This window comes from Bombina bombina, chromosome 7 (assembly GCF_027579735.1).
Source record: "Bombina bombina isolate aBomBom1 chromosome 7, aBomBom1.pri, whole genome shotgun sequence".
Taxonomy (NCBI): Eukaryota; Metazoa; Chordata; class Amphibia; order Anura; family Bombinatoridae; genus Bombina; species Bombina bombina.
Genome location: NC_069505.1, coordinates 608,618,563 through 608,639,787, shown reverse-complemented (window position 1 = coordinate 608,639,787; position 21,225 = coordinate 608,618,563). Strand labels below are relative to the sequence as shown.

At 37.6% G+C, this 21,225-nt stretch overlaps 1 protein-coding gene across 1 annotated transcript; it reads right to left on the bottom strand.

Moving 5' to 3' along the window:
- Positions 1 to 13,507: 13,507 nt before the first annotated feature.
- Positions 13,508 to 20,876, bottom strand: LOC128636685 (olfactory receptor 13F1-like). Its single transcript, XM_053689672.1, has 2 exons — positions 20,825 to 20,876; positions 13,508 to 14,466 (listed from the first exon to the last, which is right to left on the bottom strand). The coding sequence occupies exons 1-2, from the start codon at positions 20,874 to 20,876 to the stop codon at positions 13,508 to 13,510; spliced, it is 1,011 nt and encodes a 336-aa protein (XP_053545647.1).
- Positions 20,877 to 21,225: the final 349 nt, after the last annotated feature.

Below are 21,225 nucleotides of genomic sequence, written 5' to 3'. Positions count from 1 at the left end.
AGATCTCAAGCTCCTACGAAGCTCCTGGAGGGTCGGGGATCCGCTCCGGGGGCCATCTATACCTGAACTAAGAGGTATATGGGGCTGCTCCTGTTATCCACACGCAAGACAAGTGCCGGTCAGCAGAAGATCACTAGCCATATCGGTCACAAGTCCGCAATACCCCGGGAGGTCAGAACATTGAGGTAAGACCTCCATTTACAATACCCGGTGGTTAAGGAGACCTTCGATAACAACCATTGTATCTGACTAATATTACACTGGGATTTGTAAGCCGATTTGGGTCACGCACATTAGGGAGATTGGTCTCAGGGCAGGATCTTCCCATATACAGCATGCCTATGCTATAATGCAAAGAGATAGTTTGGATTGAACTTCTAATTTCGCAAATAAAATTTTTCTACTACAAGTTAGCGTGGGGACTTTAAAACATAATATGCAAGATTTGGTGCGCAAATACGCCATCTTGATTATCTTGTTGCGTAGATTCCTTCATTCACACACCGGAGGAAAGGCATGCAGTAAATTTCTTTAAAGAAATACCTACATAATTTTTCTCCTGCATAATAGACCATCTGGTGTTACTCTACCTACGCCTATATATTGGTATAATAACTGCTATAAACCTTTTGAAACAACAGTCTGCATAATTTTATTTCATAGCATGCAGATACAAGTCTCCCCTGAGTTTAAGGTGCAGAGTGGAAGTTTATGAATGACTGTTTAACCATAAAACTTTATAGTATGGGAACTGTTGTACTAGTTTTGTGCATCTTGCTCACAGCATATTGACAATTCCACTTTAGCTACTTGGTTGCGCAGTTCACTTTGCCTGTTTGCTGGGGGAATGCTCTGCAGTTTATTAACCTAAAAGGAAGTTCCCAATTTTCTAAGTTCCATACAAGAATCTTCCAAGATCTAAAATACTGGTACGAATTAAAACCTACATAATTCTCACACGCACTTGGAGTTAACAACTTGATTGATTGCTTTGTCCATAAAGAGAGTTTTCTCCATTGCTGGTTTAAAGACACATTGAGGAAACATTTAATCATTTAGAAGTCATCTTTCTTTCTTTTTTATTATTATGGACTTCCTGCTATTTGATCTACTGTTTTAGTTGTATACTCTGTATGAAAACTAAACTAGTAAGGCACACACCTCCTCCTTTCCTGCTGTGTCGTGTCACAGCAGGTCATATCCACTCTCCTTTTTCCGTACTGGTCAAGTGAGGACACTTTCCCTAAGGTGATGTGCCTAAAGGGAACCCACTGCTGAAAGATCATCCTTAATCCCTGTGTTTCTATTTTCTTTAAATTTTCTGAGGTCAAAATACAAGATTTAATAAAGGGAACAATGCAAAGCATGTCCACACACTAGAATCCTAGATGGGGAGAGGTGGAGACACTAAGCAACTGACACATCAATAGGAGTAAACTCAAACTTCCTGAACAGGGGACAAGGTATCCTATAAAGACCAGTTTATTAACAATAGTCTGAGGAAGAAGCATCCCATAACATACATCTCTCCTAGATTATACTCCATTTAGAAGTGAAACACCCAGCTGAAAGCTCAAAATGGCGCACTCTAACAAGAAAAAACATCAGCAAAAGTTGGGAGACGGCCCTAAACGCACAGTAGTAGATCACTTTACTAATAGAATGCTTTCGGACAGAGAAGGCTCAGACGACGAATCAAGAGATTCACTCTCCTCATATAAAGGGATTCCCGATTCAGAGTCTCTCTCAAAAGGTAAAACAGCCCATTCTGATACTAAGGTGCTGGACTCGATCAATGCATTGTCGTCTAAGATTGATACCCACTACACCTCCCTTAGGTCAGAAATTTGGATCTCTGTGGCAGACTTACGTAGAGATCTAAACACGCAAAATTAAAGATCTGAGGCTTTGGAGAGGAAGCAAGAAGATATGGCAGTGGATCAGGCTAATCTTCTCTCATATGCCCAATCTCTGGCCGAAATCATTAGCGACCTTGAATCCAAGATGGCAGATATCGAAGATAGGTCTAGAAGGAATGATATTAGGATATGGGGCATCAAAGAAGATGTAAGTCCTGCTGAATTACCTGATTATCTACTTACCCTGTTTCAAGCCCTTCTGGGTCCTCTTAAAGATACAGACGTTTTGATTGATAAAGCTAATAGAGCTATTAAAATGAGAACAATGGCATCTTAATTACCAAGAGACGTTATTGTACGTCTTCACTATTTCACCTTCAAGGAAAGGCTGATGAGGGCCTCATTCTCTAACAAATCTTTCAACAAAAAATATCCAGGAGTACAGTTGTTCCCGGACCTTTCCTCTTTTACCCTAGCAAAAAGAAGATCATTTGCACCTATTACCTTGGGTCTGAGGAAAGCGGGGATTAAATATAGATGGGGTTTCCCAGTGAGACTTTTCTTTAAACATGAAAACAAGAGTTATGTTGCTTCTTCGCTTGAATAAGGTCTGAGGCTATTAACAACCCTAGGCCTGGGACAACAGGTGACTATATCAGATCCTACTCCGGCTCCTCAGAGGGACTTAAGGTCATCAGCAGTTGAATGGCAACCTTTGTCTAAAAGGCCGAACAAGCAGCAAGATAGAGCCTCAGCATCCTCAACAGGAGATCTGAATCTCAAGTAGAGCACTACTAAAGACTCTATAGTTGCTTTCCATTGCTGAGTTGAATAATTAGCTCACTAAGGCAGGGCGCTGCAGTCAGGCACGGACAGCCTATATCAACAGAAAATTTGTTCCATATTGTTTGAGTTGTGTTTTCCAGTTAAGTTTGATCCCTTATCAGAGTTTGAAAGCTTTTAGAAATGGTGTATCATTATAATGCATATAGCTCTCCACCACAACAGACTCAGGAGATGGACCAACTAAATTGGGTAATAATGTACATGTTGTATTGTGTTTCCTGTTCTCTTTCCGCAGGTTTTAGTTCTTTAAAGTCAAGATAAGATAGATAACAGGTTTAAGTATAATGACTATGAGCTCCACAGGATCACTGGAACTCAGAATGATTACAGCAAATGTTGGTTTAAGCACTAATGCTCCTTCTTCTATTTTTGTACTATATGGAAGATGAGAATATAACTATGCACAAGTAAAGGTTTCATGTTTTCGTTAAAATGTATATTATTATTCATATCATTTTCTTTTCCTTTTTAATACTGTTCCCTCATTATTCTCTCTTTAATTCCGTTGCAGAGTTTTCCTCCACGTATACTCTCCCCCTCACGCACCTCACACTTTACTTTACATTAGGCCCAACTCAGCAGGGTATTATAGATATAGTCAAAAATTTCATTCTAAACACTCTGCTTCAATAACATTAGTTAGTACATGATATTATATTATATTAAGTTATATATACTTATAGAGATAACGAGTATGGTTGAGGTACCCTATTCCTAAACTTTATAAGCGGCCTTCGCCCCCCCCTCTTCATCTTCTCTTCCCCTCTTTTTTCTTTTCTTCTCTCCTTTTTCTTTCTTCTTCTCTCCTTCTTTAGTCTCTTCCACTCCCCATTCCCCTTCTATTTCTTTTTCCCTTCTCTTTTTCCGCTCCTCACTGCACCAAGAAGCAGAAAGAATCATATGACCTTAGTGGAGAGGGTGTGAACGAAATTAGGATTTTGAACCATTATTACTAGGTTTACCCCCCTTCTGTCTCTTTTCGTTCTCTTTTCCTCAGATCTAGACTTCCGTTTTCCCTTCTACTCCCTCTCTCTACTTTTTACTTTTTATTCTTTTAATAAGAAGTTGTTTGTAATTATAATTTAAACAGGTTGAACTAGATTAAACCTCTTATATAGTGTTCACCCCTATTATAGGTGGACAAACAAGCGGTGTTTATCCGCTTTCAATATAGTTTTGTTATATATTGTTATAAAGAAGTTGAGGACGGTGTAAGTAGGTAATAGGTCACCTGCGGACAGAGTTTCCTTTTTTATTTTTTCTTCTACAACTCTCCACCCCCTCCCTCCTCCTTTCTTCTCCCTTTCCCAGCCTATTTAATCCCTTGTCTCTTAAACTTATTTACATTGGAAAATGACTGGCTTAAGGTTTCTTTCCCATAATACGCAGGGATTAAATTCCCTGACTAAAAGAAGTATTTTTCTTAATTAACTTAGACGAAACAAAACTGATGTAGCATTCATTCAGGAGACACATTGGCTACAGAAGAGAGGTGAGGTATTTAAATTTTGCAATTATTCACATATTTATAGGGCCTCCAACCACACTAAATCAAAAGGTGTTGCCATCCTGATTAAGGACTCAGTAAGTTTTGAAGAAATTTATAGTGAAGTAGACCCACAGGCGCGATATATTTTCCTAGTATGTAAGCTTAATAATACTCTCTTTACCCTGGTAAACTTATACGCCCCCAATGTAAAACAGACACAATTTCTCAAAAAAAATATTAAGGCGGATGACATCTATCAGGCAAGGAGAATTATGTGTAGGTGGGGATTTTAATCTTACGTGGGACACTGAAGTAGATAAATTGGTACCCCCTACGCTTAAAAAAGATAGGTCAGTACAATCCAAGGCAAATGCGTTCAGGGAGGTGATGTCTCATTTCCAGCTGTATGACGCTTGGCGGGCATACAATCCGTCTGTACGGGATTACACTTTTTATTCAAATCCCCATGGTTCATTTTCTAGGATAGACACTTTCTTTGTTACAGCCAAACTATTAGATAAGATGGAGGGCTCCAAGATCCTTCCAATTTCGTGGTCAGACCATCACTCGGTGACACTTGAGATGGGTCCGATCATCCCTAGTGAGGGCTATACGTGGAGATTAGCAGATTGGTTAATTAAGTCACCTGCAGATATAAAGAACACCATTAAGACCATAACATAATTCTTTCCAATTGAATGATGATGGCCAAACGAGCTCTCAAAATCTGTGGGCTACCCTCAAAGTGTATATAAGAGGTCATTATATCAAGTCGGCGGCTAAAGCTAAAAGGGAAAGAGGGGGTTCATTAGCAGAATTAACATGCAAACTTAGAGATTGCCAGCTTACAATTTCTAGAGTCTACTCTATAGAGGTCAGCAGGCAAATACAAACGATTAAAAAACAGATCAGACACTTAGAGCTTATGAGGGTCCAGAGAACTCTAGATAAGTTCAAACAGAGATTTTATTATTGCAACAATAAGCCCACTACATTCCTGGCTAATAAATTGCGTAATAGAGCGGCTCAGATAAGAATAGTAGCTATTAATAGAGGTGATATTATGGTCTCCTCCCCAAAAGACATTGGTCTAGCCTTCGGTAAATTTTATAGATCCCTTTACAACATTCAGCCAGCACACGGTAATCAATACCCAATGAAAGACGCAATTAGCTCTTTTTTGAAGACTCTGGAACTCCCCACTCTTTCTGAAGGCGATATAAAAATATTACGGGGTCAAATTTTGATTGAAGAGATTAAATCAGCAATTAAAAAACTTAAGACAGGAAAAGCTCCTGGCCCAGACGGTATACGGGGAAATTTTATAAAACATTTTCCCACCTTGTTATCCACATTCTACATAGATATTTCAAAGAGATCATGCAACAAGGGACGGTGGCCCCAGAGTTTTTAGAAGCAAACATAGTCACACTTTTAAAACCTGATAAAGACCCAGCAGAATGTGGAAGTTACAGACCCATATCACTGATAAATGTAGACACCAAATTATATTCCAAAATATTAGCTAATCGCCTAGCTAAAGTAGTGCCAACATTGATTCATGGGTATCAGGTGGGGTTTATCCCAGGTCGGGAGGGTCCCGATAATACTAGAAGATTGGTCCATATAATGTCAGAAGCCAAGAGAAGAAGGGTTCCCCTCCTCGCCCTGTCCCTTGATGCGGAAAAAGCGTTTGACAGGGTGAGGTGGGAGTACCTATGGGAAACATTGGGGAGTTTCGGTTTCCCATCACAATTTACAACAGCAGTACGGACATTATATTCTTGCCCTACAGCGGTAGTTAGGGGTGTAGGTTTTCAATCTGAAAAGTTCATAGTGTCCAATGGAACAAGACAAGGATGCCCCCTGTCACCCTTATTATTCACGCTTGCAATAGAGCCACTTGCCCAAGCTATTAGAAGAGATGCTAGAATAGAAGGTGTCACATTTAGAGATTCATCTCATAAAATTGCGCTTTTCGCCGATGATGTCACCCTTTTACTGACCTCTCCCAAAACATCTTTGCCCGCTCGCATGGATGTTATTCATCGATTTGGAATGTTCAGCTTCTATAAGTTAAACTTACCTAAAACTGAAGCATTGTCGATCGGGATTTCAGATGATGTAGTCTCGGATATCAAAAGTAGATATAATTTCAAGTGGACAGAAAATAGTATAAAGCATTTAGGAGTATTTCTAAGTCCTTCCTGATATGGTCACAATGATAGATAGAAACTTTACTGATAGAATGCAAGAGTTTAAAAAGATATTGGAATTGTGGGAGTACTCAGAAATTTCATGGACTGGTAGGATTACCTCTATCAAAATGTCATTCCTACCAAAAATTACATACCTCTTTCGTTGTATCCCCATTCAAATACCAAGATCGATAATCAATCGATTACAAAGCATGATTTCTCTATATATATGGAGAGGTAGGAAACCGAAGATTTCTAGTGGCAGTCTGCAAAGATCCATTAGACAAGAGGGCCTGTCATTACCAAGTATACTGGCGTACCATGACGCAGCCAGGTTGTCTCATATAATGGGATGGAGTACTGCAGACTCTAGTCTCAGATGGCAAGAAGTCAAGAGTGACATGCTGCCATTTAATATGAAACTGACGGACTTAGTTTGGATTCCAACGCATTGCCGAGATAAACTCGGAATAACTCAGCCAGTTATACTTGACGCCCTTAGATTCTGGGATAAAATCAGACATAGAAATCATATAGCTCCACACCCATCGCCTATCCACCCTGTAGTGAGTGTGGCTTGGTGCCTACAGGAATTGCATATAAATATATGGTTAGAACTCAGAGACATGTTGGTAGTAGACATACATGAAGGAATAGACCGCTTTACGTTTAACTCCTTTATGACAAAGCATCATATTCCCGGAAAATTTAGTTTTGAGACCATTAGGCTCCTCAGTTTCTTGAGAAGTTGGGGTTTACAAAATAGTGAGTGGAGGGAAAAAAACAAATGGGAAACTTGTTGGATGTCAGAACACAAACCCAGGGCCATGATGTCTTTTCTTTACTCCTTGTTATTGGAAGATCAGACACTAGTTAAAACCTCAACTCATTTGGCCTGGGAGAAAGACTTACATGAGACTTATGACTTAGGAAACTGGCACAAAGCAATGGTGTTTGCTAGAAGGTATCTACATTGTTCAACCCTCTGGGAGGTTCATTATAAAATTGTTCAAAGATGGCATTTAGTGCCCACGCGCCTACACCAATTCTACCCTACTTCCTCCCCAGAGTGTTGGAGAAATTGTGGTCAGAAAGGTACCTGGATGCATGTGTGGTGGGAGTGCCCGCAGATTAGGCCCTTTTGGCGTAACTGTATGAAATTGCTGGGAGACCTAAATTATAACCTCCCTTTTTCTCCTTCACTTAGTTTATTACATTTAAATTTCCCTAGAATGCCCTTGCCAAGAAAGATTTTTTAAATTTATTTCCTTACGGCTGCCAAATTAATAATTGCAAGAAAATGGAGACAGGTTTTACCTCCTTCCATCCAAAACGTTGTAGAACAACTTACATATATGAAACAAATGGAAAACTATGTGTATAATATACTGGGGAAGTTTGAGCTACACATTAAGATATGGGAGAGTTGGACGGAACTACACAGGGAATAACTGTTAAAAGAAAGAGAGTGATGCAGACTTGAGACCACCATAACGTTCTCTTTAGTCAAGGTAAACCACTGTAATGCCCATTCCATCACTCCTACCCCTCCTCTCATCCCTATTCTTACTCTCTCCTTCCTTTCTCCCCTCCACCTTTTCCCTTTCCTTTTTTTTTTCTCTCTAGTCCGGGGGCGAGTGAAGTTCATAACTCTCCCTGATTGATCCTCACACAATATATACTTCATGGGAAGTACTTGTATTGACTTCCCTTATTATGTAAAGATTTAGATGATGAATACATTCTTATCATAACCAAAGTATCTCTCTATAGGATGTATAAGTTTTCATGGATATTCAATTAACAAAAAGTTTATTATGTTTCAACATAGGAAATAAAATCTAAAAAAAGAGGTGACAATGGTCCACAAATCAAACACTTTGCATTTATATAAAGAGTCATTAGCTCCCCCTCATTTGGGGAGAGTTGAAATTGTGTTGTGGTCTATCTAACACATTGATTAATAATGTATTATTGGTAAATGCAAGTTGTAATGTCTTTGGATATGTACTATGTGTATGTGTTTTAATATGTTTTTGCACCTCAATAAAAAACTTTGATTATAAAAAAAAAAATAAACCCTAAGCTAGCGACAATGTAACTATTAGTTATATTGTAGCTATCTTAGGTTTATTTTAAAGGTAAGTATTTAGTTTTAAATAGGAATAATTAACGCCTAGATTACGAGTTTGACGTTAACAGGGGTGCGGTGCTAACGAGCAGTTTATGCTCACCGCTCACTTGCAGACAGCGCTGGTCTTACGGGTTTTTAGAAACCCGGCGTTAGCCGCAAAAAAAGTGAGCAAAGAGCAAAATTTTGCTCCACATCTCACCTCAATACCAGCGCTGCTACGTTAGCGGTGAGCTGGCAAAACGTGCCCGTGCACGATTTCCCCATAGGGATCAATGGGGGAGAGCCGGCAAAAAAAACAAACTAACACCTGCAAAAAAGCAGTGTTCAGCTTCTAACGCAGCCCCATTGATTCCTATGGGGAAATACAATTTATGTCTACACCTAAAACCCTAACATGAACCCTGAGTCTAAACACCCTTAATCTTACACTTATTAACTCCTAATCTGCCGCCCCCAACATGGCCAACACCTGCATTATATTATTAACCCCTAATCTGATGCTCCGGACACCGCCGCCACTTATATTATACTTATTAACCCCAAATCTGCTGCCCCCAACATCGCCGAACCCTACATTATATTTATTAACCCCTAATCTGCTGCCCCCAATATCGCCGCAGCCTAACTACATTTATTAACCCCTAATCTACCGCCCACAATGTCGCCACCACTATAATACAGTTATTAACCCCTTAACCTAAGTCTAACCCTAACCCCCCCTAACTTAAATATAATTTAAATAAATCTAAATAAAATTACTACAATTAACTAAATTATTCCTATTTAAAAATAAATACTTACCTATAAAATAAACCATAAGCTAGCTACAATATAACTAATAGTTACATTGTATCTATCTTAGGGTTTATTTTTATTTTACAGGCAACTTTGTATTTATTTTAACTAGGTACAATAGTTATTAAATAGTTATTAACTATTTAATAACTACCTAATTAAAATAAAGACAAATTTACCTGTAAAATAAAACCTAACCTAAGTTATACTAACACCTAACACTACACTATAATTAAATTAATTAAATAAATGAAATACAATAAATTACAATTAAATAAAATTATCTAAAGTATGAAAAAAACACACTAAATTACAGAAAATAATAAAATAATTACACCTACTTTAATCCCCCTAACAAAATTAAAAAGCCCCCCCCCAAAAAAAAAGCCCTTCCTTACCATAAATTACAAATAGCCCTTAAAAGGGCATTTTGCGGGGCATTGCCCCAAAGTAATCAGCTCTTTTACCTGTAAAAAAAAGTACAAATACCCCCCCAACATTAAAACTCACCACCCACACAACCAACCCTACTCTAAAACCCACCCAATCCCCCTTTAAAAAACCTAACACTAACCCCCTGAAGATCACCCTACCATGAGACGTCTTCACCCAACTGGGCAGAAGTGGTCCTTCAGATGGGCAGAAGTCTTCATCCAACCGGGCAGAAGTGGTCCTCCAGACGGGCAGAAGTCTTCATCCAGACAACATCTTCTATCTTCATCCATCCGGCGCGGAGCGGGGCCATCTTCAAGACATCCAACGCGGAGCATCCTCTTCTGATGACGGCCGATGACTGAATGAAGGTTCCTTTAAGTTGGCTGTTCCAATCAGCCAATAGAATTCAAGCTCAATCCTATTAGCTGATTGGATCAGCCAATAGGATTGAACTTCAATCCTATTGGCTGATTGCATCAGCCAATAGGATTTTTCCTACCTTAATTCTGATTGGCTGATAGAATTCTATCAGCCAATCGGAATTGAAGGGACACCATCTTGGATGACGTCACTTAAAGGAACCTTCATTCAGTCGTCGGCCGTCTGCAGAAGAGGATGCTCCACGTCGAATGTCTTGAAGATGGACCCGCTCCGTCCCGGATGGATGAAGATAGAAGATGCCGTCTGGATGAAGACTTCTACCCATCTGGAAGACCACTTCTGCCCGGTTGTATGAAGACTTCTGCCCGTCTGGAGGACCACTTCTTCCCAGGTTGGGTGAAGACGTCTCATGGTAGGGTGATCTTCAGGGGGTTAGTGTTAGGTTTTTTTAAGGGGGGATTGGGTGGGTTTTAGAGTAGGGTTGGTTGTGTGGGTGGTGTGTTTTAATGTTGGGGGTATTTGTACCTTTTTTTTTTACAGGTAAAAGAGCTGATTACTTTGGGGCAATGCCCCGCAAAAGGTCCTTTTAAGGGCTATTTGTAATTTAGTGTAGGATAGGGCTTTTTTTTATTTTGGGGGGCTTTTTTATTTTGTTAGGGGGATTAGAGTAGGTGTAATTAGTTTAAAAATCTTGTAATTATTTTATTATTTTCTGTAATTTAGTGGGGTTTTTTTTTCGTACTGTAGATCATTTTATTTAATTGTAATTAATTGTATTTAATTATAGTGTAGTGTTAGGTGTTAGTGTAACTTAGGTTAGGTTTTATTTTACAGGTAAATTTGTCTTTATTTTAAATAGGTAGTTATTAAATAGTTAATAACTATTTAATAACTATTCTACCGAGTTAAAATAAATACAAAGTTGCCTGTAAAATAAAAATAAACCCTAAGATAGATACAATGTAACTATTAGTTATATTGTAGCTAGCTTATGGTTTATTTTACAGGTAAGTATTTAGTTTTAAATAGGAATTATTTAGTTAATGATAGTAATTTTATTTAGATTTATTTAAATTATATTTAAGTTAGGGGGTGTTAGGGTTAGACTTAGGTTTAGGGGTTAATAACTTTATTATAGTAGCAGCAACATTGAGGACGGCATTTTAGGGGTTAATAAATGTAGGTAGGTGTCGGTGATGTTAGGGCCGGCAGATTAGGGGTTAATAATATTTAACTAATGTTTGCGATGCGGGAGTGCGGTTGTTTAGGGGTTAATATATTTATTATAGTGGCAGCGATGTCCAGTTCGGCAGATTAGGGGTTAAAAATTTATTTTAGTATTTGCGATGTGGGAGGGCCTTGGTTTAGGGGTTAATAGGTAGTTTTCGGGTGTTAGTGTACTTTTTAGCACTTTAGTTAAGAGTTTTATGCTATGGCATTGTAGTGTAAAACTCTTAACTACTGACTTTAAAATGCGGTACCAGGCTTGACAGGAGAGGGTCTACCGCTCACTTTTTGGCTGACTCGTTCTACCGGCGCTATGCAAGTCCCATTGAAAATATAGGATATGCAATTGACATAAGTGGATTTGCGGTATTTCCGAGTCTGGCCAAAAAAGTGAGCGGTGAGCCTGTTATTTCAAGACTCGTAATACCAGCGGGCGTTAAAAACCAGCATTGGGACTGGCCAACGCTGCTTTTTAAGCCTAATACAAGACTCCTAATCTAGCCGTTAGTTAATTATAGGAATTTTATTTATCTTTCTTTTAATTATATTTAAGTTAGGGGGTGTTAGGGTTAGGATTAGACTTAGATTTAGGGGTTAATAACTTTAATATAGTGGTGGCGACGTTGGGGGCAGCAGATTAGGGGTTAATAAATGTAGGTAGGTGGCGGCGATGTTAGGGATGTCAGATTAGGGGTTAATAATATTTAAGTAGTGTTTGCGAGGCAGGAGTGTGGCGGTTTAGGGGTTAATATATTTATTATAGTGGCGGCAATGTCTGGTTCAGCAGATTAGGGGTTAAAATTTGTATTATAGTGTTTGCGATGTGGGAGGGCCTCGGTTTAGGGGTTAATAGGTAGTTTATGGGTGTTTAGTGTACTTTTGAGCAGTTTAGTTAAGAGTTTTATGCTACGGCTTTATAGTGTAAAACTCTTAACTACTGACTTTAAAATACGGTACCAGTCTTGACAGGAGAGGGTGTACCGCTCACTTTTTGGCAGACTCGTAATACCGGCATTATGCAAATCCCATTGAAGAAAGAGTATATGCAATTTAAGTAAGTAGATTTGTGGTATTTTCAAGTCTGGACAAAAAAGTGAGCGGTACACCTGTACCTGCAAGACTCGTAATACCTGCGGGCGTTAAAAAGCAGTGTTAGGACCGGCTAATGCTGCTTTTTAAGATTACCGCAAAATGTATGTAGTAAAAAACAATGCTAGAGCTACAATATCTTTTCTGAATACAGAGACTGTTTGGACACAATAGGACCTGTTGTAGTATTGACACCAGCAGTAATGTTACTTGAACAGTGGACTGAAATACATGGTAGCATTGTGGCAGTCACACTAATAAGAAATTCAGGTAATATTTACAATTATTTAGAAAAATGTATCAAATTATTTATCTACAAAAATCCTCATAATCTTCAATGGTGTTTTTCTGTTGAAAATCAGTAGATACATTTTATAAAGGATTGTGATCATTCCCTGACTTTGTTCCATTTATATTCTTTGTTTAGCTAAGTTCAGGAGAGTGCATGCATCTTAAGCACAATAAGGCAGAGTATGCATTCGCAGACACAGCTACCCTCTAGTGTTCAAAAATGTATAATATTGTTAAAAACACTTGAATAGATCACATTCACATGTTCAAATAAGTCAGCTACAAAAATCCCCAAGACTTTAATGGTGATTTTCTTTTGATAATCATTAGTTATGTTTGTTTTTTTTTTTTTTTTAAGAATAGTGATTGACAACTAAATTACAAAAACTACTGCCATCTAAGGCTCAGGACACAAACTCTTTCAGAGCCTATGTAGGTATTCTCTTCAACAAAGGATATCAAGACAACAAAGTGATCTATCCTAATCTGTTAGAAAAATTATAGCAAATTATTTTTTTCCAAAAATTCCCATGGACTTTAGTGATTTTCTGATGAGAAAAATTAAGGTCCATCACAGTCCTTTATTTATCTAGTAAAATCCCCATAGATTCTAAAATCTGAATTATGAAAGTTTAATTTTGTCATTCATGTATATAACATTTTCTTTCTCTTAAAATATACCCAGTTTGAAAGAGTATTTTTATTAAATGAAATTTACAAGCAACAAGTATATAGTATTATGCTAAATCTATGGCAAATGTATTTATAACATTGAACATTTCAGATATCTTTTAAAAACTATTTTTATTGCTTCCAAAACCTCTCTGTTCCTTAAGCTATACACAAGTGGATTTACCATGGGAACCACGCCGATGTACAGTATGGAGAGCAGTTTGTCTAATTCCTGAGATTTTTCAGACTCTGGTTTCATATTTAAGCATAAAACAGACCCACAAAATATAATAACCACCATAAGATGTGAAGAACAACTGGAAAAAGTCTTCATCCGACCTGCTGTTGATCGAATCTTCAAGATTGTCAATATGATGTGTATATAGGAAGTTAAAATCATAATAAAAGGGAACCAACCCAATAGAATACCATCTGCAGTTACGAAAATCCTGATACTAGTGGTGTCACTGCAAGAGAGTTTCATCATGGTTGGAAGATCACAGAAGAAATGATTGATCTCTTGTACATTGCAGAAAGATAATTTGGTCATCTGTAGAGAGAACATCAATGAATTTAAGGCACCAGCGAGCCAAGAAAAAAAGGCTAATAGCGCGCAAGTCCTTTGGTTCATGATTATAGAATAGCGCAGGGGAATGCAAATGGCTACAAAGCGGTCATAAGCCATAGAGGTGAGCAGGAAAAATTCTGTATCAATACAAAATCCATATAAAAACATTTGAGTAACACATCCTATAGACGATATTCTGGAGTCACCTGTGATAGTGAGGACCAAAAGTTTTGGCAGAAAAGCAGAGACGTATACAATGTCCTGTATAGCTAAATTGCATAGGAAGAAATACATTGGGGTGTGTAACTGGGACACTGCGCACACAAGTGTTGTAATAAGCAGGTTTCCTAGCACACACAGCAGATAAAAAAGAAAAACTATAATAATAATGAAAATCTGTAGGTCCACATATATAAAAAATGCCATGAGTCGAAATTCTCCAAGTAATATGCTATATGTTGCATTTTCAGCTGGCGAGTTTTCTTATGTAAAGGAGAGAGAAAAATGTAACAAACTGATTAATTTTTTCAAAGTAACTGCAATAAATCCTGTATGCTGAGCAGTTAAAAGATTAACTTCTTAAATAGACATTCTCATACAAACTCAAAATTATTTATTAGACATGCACAATTAGTCTAAATATTCCGTTTAAACTATTCAAAATACTTTTGTGCTAGATTACAAGTGGAATGCTAAATTATCATGATCCCGCAAATGGCCAAATTTGCCCATTTGCGGGCGTGCAATAATTAATCAGCCATTACAAGTGGCTGGTTATTGCTACCACAAATAGCGCTTATAAAATAAACCAGTGATCAGATCTCGTTTAATTTTATAAATGTGTCCCAAATAGCCCCAAAATACAAACTACTGTATTTTATTAATAAATTAATAACAAGATTACAAGTGTTATGGTACTGTTATAACACTGAAAAATTGGCCATTGCACGCGGAATATGCAAGTCTCCTGTATTACAAGTCACAGCGGTACAGCTATACCGCTAGCATTTTACCCTTTACTCAACTCTCCATTCCAAACTCAAAAAAATCATTTTGAGTGTGGAATTTTGAGGTCTCCCATATTACAGGTTGTGCGGTCTGGCTATTATGCTAGCGTTATAGCCTATACCGCCACTATCCATTCTGCAATCTGAGACCAGTAGTTATGGATTTTGCAAAACAAAAATGTTTCACAAAACTCATAACAAAAATGTTACAAAGTACACTAACACCCATAAACTACATATTAACCCTTAAACCACCACCCCATCGCAAATACTAAATAAACATATTAACTCCTTAATCGCCAACCACAGAATTTGCGAACACCTAAATAAACCTACCTACCTAAACCACTGCCCCCCCACATAGCTAATACTAAACTAAAACTATTAGCCCCTAACTGCCAAACACCCAATCACGGCACACTAAATTAAATTATTAACCCCTAAACCTAACAACCCCTAACTTTAAATTAAATTTACAATACAACTACCTTTAAATAACCTGTGAACTAAAAAAAAACCTAAGCTTAAATTATAACTTTACCTAACATTACCATATTAAAGAAATAAAATAAACGAAAAATAAAAAACCTAAGTTACAAAATTAAAAAATCCTAACACTACAAAAAAATAAAAAAAAATAAAATTACAACAAAAAAAACACTAAAATTACAAAAAAACATTACGAAAAGTAAAAAAAATCTAAGATTACAAAAAATAAACAAAATTATCCAAAACAATAAAAAATAAACCTAATCTAATAGCCCTATAAAAACCAAAAAGCCGCCCAAAAATAAAAACACCCTCTAATCTATCAATAAACTACCAAAAGCCCATAAAAGGGCCTTATGTAGTTTGTAGGGCATTGCCCTAAGTTAAGCAGCTATTTTACCTACAAAAATTACAAAGTACACCCTAACAGTAAAACCCCCATCCAACCAACCCCCCCCCCCAAAAAAAAAAAACTAACTCTAAAAAAAAAAACTAAGCGACCTATTGCTGTGGTGGTACAGAGTTGACCAGGACTGGAGGCGATGACGATGACATCCAGCGTGGAGCCTCCTCTTCATGCGATTTTCGTCACACACTGAAGCTTGAATGCAAGGTATCCCTTTTATATTAGGGTATCATTGCATTCCTATTGGCTGAAAAATTCAAATCAGCCAATAGGATGAGAGCTGCTTAAAATATATTGGCTGTTCAAATCATTCAATCCTTGCATTCAAGCTTCAGTGTGTGGTGGAGATCACATAAAGAGGAGGCTCTGCGCTGGATATCATTGTTGTCACCGCTGGTTCTGGTCAGTTCCGCGCTGCCACAGCTCTGCGCCACCCGGATAAAGATAGAAGATGCCCCGCGATGGATGAAGATGTTGCTGCCAGGATGAAGACTTCTCACCGCCTGGATGAAGATGGATGTCCGGACTTCAGGAACTGTGAGTACATTTTCTGGGGTTAGTGTTAGGTTTTTTTTTTTTTTTTTTTTTTTTTTTAGACACAGGCCTAGATTACGAGTTTTGCGGTAGCTAAAAAAGCAGCGTTAACAGGTGCTAACGCTGCTTTTTTACTACCGCTGGTATTACGAGGCTTGCAGGTTTAGGGTCACTGAACACTTTTTTGGCCTTACCGCAAAACGACTTATGTAAACTTTGTAAAGTCTTTTTTTCTATGCGCTGGTATTACGAGTCTGTCTTGGGAGGCCAAAAAGTGAGCGGTACACCCTATACTGACAAGATTTCTAACGCATTTGAAGGTCAGTAGTTATGAGTTTTATGGTACAACACCATAACATAAAACTCATAACTAAAGTGCTAAAACGTACACTAACACCCATAAACTACCTATTAACCCCTAAATTGAGGCCCTCCTGCATCGCAAACACTAAAATTAATTTTTAACCCCTAATCTGCCGCTCCAGACACCGCCGCCACCTACATTATATTTCTGAACCCCTAATCTGCTGCCCCCAACATCCTCGACACCTACATTATATTTATTAACCACTAATCTGCCACCCCCAATGTCGCCGCAACCTACCTACACTTATTAACACCTAACCTGCCGCCCCAACATCGTTGCCACTATAATAAACATATTAACTCCTAAACCGCCACACTCCCGCATTGCAAACATTAGTTAAATATTATTAACCCCTAATCTGCCGTCCCTAACATCGCCGCCACCTACCTACATTTATTAACCCCTAAACTGCCTCCAGCAACATCTCCGCCACTATATTAAAGTTATTAACCCCTAAACCTAAGTCTAACCCTAACACCCCCTAACAAATATAATTTAAATAAATCTAACTAAATATTCGTATCATTAACTAAATAATTCCTATTTAAAACTAAATACTAAATACTAAAATAAACCCTAAGCTAGCTACAATATAACTAATAGTTACATTGTAGCTAGCTTAGGGTTTATTTTTATTTTACAGGCAAATTTGTATTTATTTTAACTAGGTAGAATAGTTATTAAATAGTTATTAACTATTTAATAACTACCTAGCTAAAATAAATAAAAAAGTACCTGTAAAATAAAACCTAACCTAAGTTACACTAACACCTAACACTACACTATAATTAAATACTGTAAATTAACTAAATTAACAACAATTAAATCAATTAAGTTAAATTAGCTAAAGTACAAAAACAAACAAACACTAAATTACAGAAAATAAAAAACAAATTACAGATATTTAAACTAATTACACACACCTAATCTATTAGCCCTATCAAAATAAAAAAAAAACCCAAAATAACAAAAACCCCTAGCCTAAATTAATCTACCAAAAGCCCTTAAAAGGGCCTTTTGCGGGGCATTGCCCCAAAGTAATCAGCTCTTTTACCTGGAAAAAAAATACAAACAACCCCCCCAACAGTAAAACCCACCACCCACAAAACCAACCCCCCAAATAAAAAAGTATCTAAAAAAACCTAAGCTCCCAATTGCCCTGAAAAGGGCATTTGGATGGGCATTGCCCTTAAAAGGGCAGCTAGCTATTTTGCAGGCCCAAAGTCCCTAACCTAAAAATAAAACCCACCCAAAACACCCTTAAAAAAAACCTAACAATAACCCCCTGAAGATCGACTAACCGGGAGAAGTCTTCATCCAAGCCGTGCGGAAGTCCTCAACGAAGCCGGGAGAAGTCTTCATCCAAGCTGGACGAAGTGGACCTCCAGACGGGCAGAAGTCTTCATCCAGACGGCATCTTCTATCTTCATCCATCCGACGCGGAGCGGGTCCATCTTCAAGACATCCGACGCGGAGCATCCTCTTCATCAGACGACTAAAGATGAATGAAGGTACCTTTAAGTGACGTCATCCAAGATGGCGTCCCTTAGATTCAGATTGGATGATAGAATTCTATCAGTCAATCGTAATTAAGGTAGAAAAAATCATATTGGCTGATGCAATCAGCCAGTAGGATTGAAGTTCAATCCTATTGGCTGATCCAATCAGCCAATAGGATTGATTTTGCATTCTATTGGCTGTTATTTACGCATTCTATTGGCTGTTATTTATGCACCGGGTTTAGTGCATAATTTGTAATCTTGGTGAAATGTAGCAGCATCTTTATTTTTTTTAAAAATTACTGTACTAGGCAGTATTTTGGGGCTTAAGTTGGTGGGAGTGGTGTATAGAAAAAAAACGGCACTGAAAAGTGCCTTTATATTGCGGTCTATAGGAACTGTGTGTTCCCTGTAAATATATATGTATATGCTTACATAAGTATATTTATACATATGTACAAACTCTGGTTTCTTAACCCGTTTTTTTAGTAATGTACTTTCATATACTGTAGTCAATTACATTGTATATTCCACACTCTCTATGTATCTACTGTATGTATAGGTGCACAGGTAAGCCTATGTCCAAACGTTTGTCATTATTATTATTCCCCTTTTTTCTCTCTCTTTCCTTTATCCTTGTTTGACTATCTTATATTCCCCTGTATACCTTTATACATATTGATTGTATGTTGATATATAACGTTATGTCAGTTAATGCTTTGTGTATAACCATATATTTCCCCTGTACACCTTTATACATATTGATTGTATGTTGATATATAACGTTATGTCAGTTTATGCTTTGTGTATAACCATATATTGTCCCTGTCTGTTATCCTTTACTGACACTGACTGCCTGTCACTGTCTCCTAAACTGCCATCATGGTTTTTACAACACCCCCTCCTCCCCCAGCATTCAGAACTCTGTAACACGTTCTGTATTTGTAGCCATCCTATGTTTTAAGATATAGGGGCCTATTTAACAAATGTCTGTCCGACATTATACAATCAGCGGATCATGTCCGACAGACATCGCTGAATGCGGAAGCAGCAATACGCTCTCCACATTCAGCATTGCACCTGCAGCTCTTGTGAACTGCTGGTGCAATGCCACCCCCCCCAGCAGATTTGCGGCCAATTGGCCACCAGCAGGGGGTGTCAATCAACCAGATCGTATTCGCTCTAGTTGATTTCACGCAATCTCTGTCCGCCTCCTCAGAGCAGGCAGACAGGTTATGGAGCAGCGGTCTTTAGAACGCTGCTTCATAACTGGTGTTTCTGGCGAGTCTGAAGGCTCGCCATCAATACGGCCCTTCAAGCTCCATACAGAACCCCATAATTTGTAAATTCCATCAAATTGGTCAGTATTGCTTCAGACTTGAAAAAGCAATAGATTCTTCTGAAAGCTTTTCATCTTATAAATGTATAGTTAGTCTAATAAAAAAGTATCATTGCTCAATGCAATACTCTTGTTATTTTGAGATATATATATATATACTGTATATATACACACTATATATATATATATTAGACACAAGCATTTGGTTTGGTCATGAATGCAAATTTGTGATGAAAAATGGATAGTGATTTTCTTTCATGAAACAAATATCCGAACTAATGCACCAACTTGAATAACTTTTTTGAATATTCAATCCGTATGATTTAGCTGAACAAAATGTTTCACCTATGCACATGTCTGCTATCTATTTATCTAATCTCTCTTGTCCTTATGCACCTTCAGGTTAGCACGCTGGTGTGAGCATGAAACACGTCATCTGCAGCTTCACAAATGGGGCTCAGAGTCACAGCTTTAATAAACACAAAATGTATATATATATATATATATATATATATATATATATATATATATATATATATATATATATATATATATATATTCTTAAAGCTTGTGCACATGGGCCATTTTCTGCAGTGCAGCGGTCCCTCCTGCCTGCCCCCCACTACTCCCACTCCCACCCTGCCAAACACGTTTCAGTCCGGCCAAGCCCACGCCACAGGCGCTCTCACCCGGCCATGCCCCCAGCCACACTCGCTCCTGCCCACCCTCTCTGCTGTCTAACCCTCACTGACTGTTCCTTCGTTACAGTGTCAACGGCCAAGTATGTTTGTCCTTGCTCATGAAAGCCTGGCCTTTTAATATATAGGATATATATATATAGATAGATAGATAGATAGATAGATAGATAGATAGATAGATAGATAGATATTATATTTGAATAGTGCATCAGGCTTCTTGGATTCTGTAAGATAGCTATGCACATTTAAATAGGCGAGAAAAAAACAAATGTAATTTTTTTATGATTCATAATGACCTAAAAAATCGAGTTAATGTCTATTATCAAATTGTTCTTTATTAGTAAAAAACACTTTTAATAGAATTTAAAATTCACATTTGTGCAATTCAAATTCTGTTTCTGTGTTCCTTTAAAGCGACCTGTGAATCAAAATTAAGCTTTCATAATTTGATACAGAGTACATTTTAGAAACCTTTTATTTTAATTATGTTATAAAAAGTACCTCTTTCTCCTGGTATTCTTTGTTGACGCTTAGCTTCTTTCCATGAAGGCATACTGAGGTAGGTTCAGGTAGCGTGCACGTGACTTTATACTTGGTATAATGATATCTGATGTTGTTTGGTGACAGACTGTTTGGATTGAATATGGAGCATTTTTTGTGAAATACATAAAAACATAGTAAATTGTACATTAGTGGCTAAACAGAGAGAAAGAAATAAAATATTTTTGTTAGCATTTTTTCTTCTTCTATGTTTTCATCTCTGCCTAATGTATGAATCACCTTTTGGATGTCTTAAAAAACCTCAAATTTATAATGTTGTTTCTTGATATTTACTTCTACTCATTTAAGATGATCTCACCAGGAAGACCAACTCCTATTTCCTGACGGCTAGATTTAGAGTT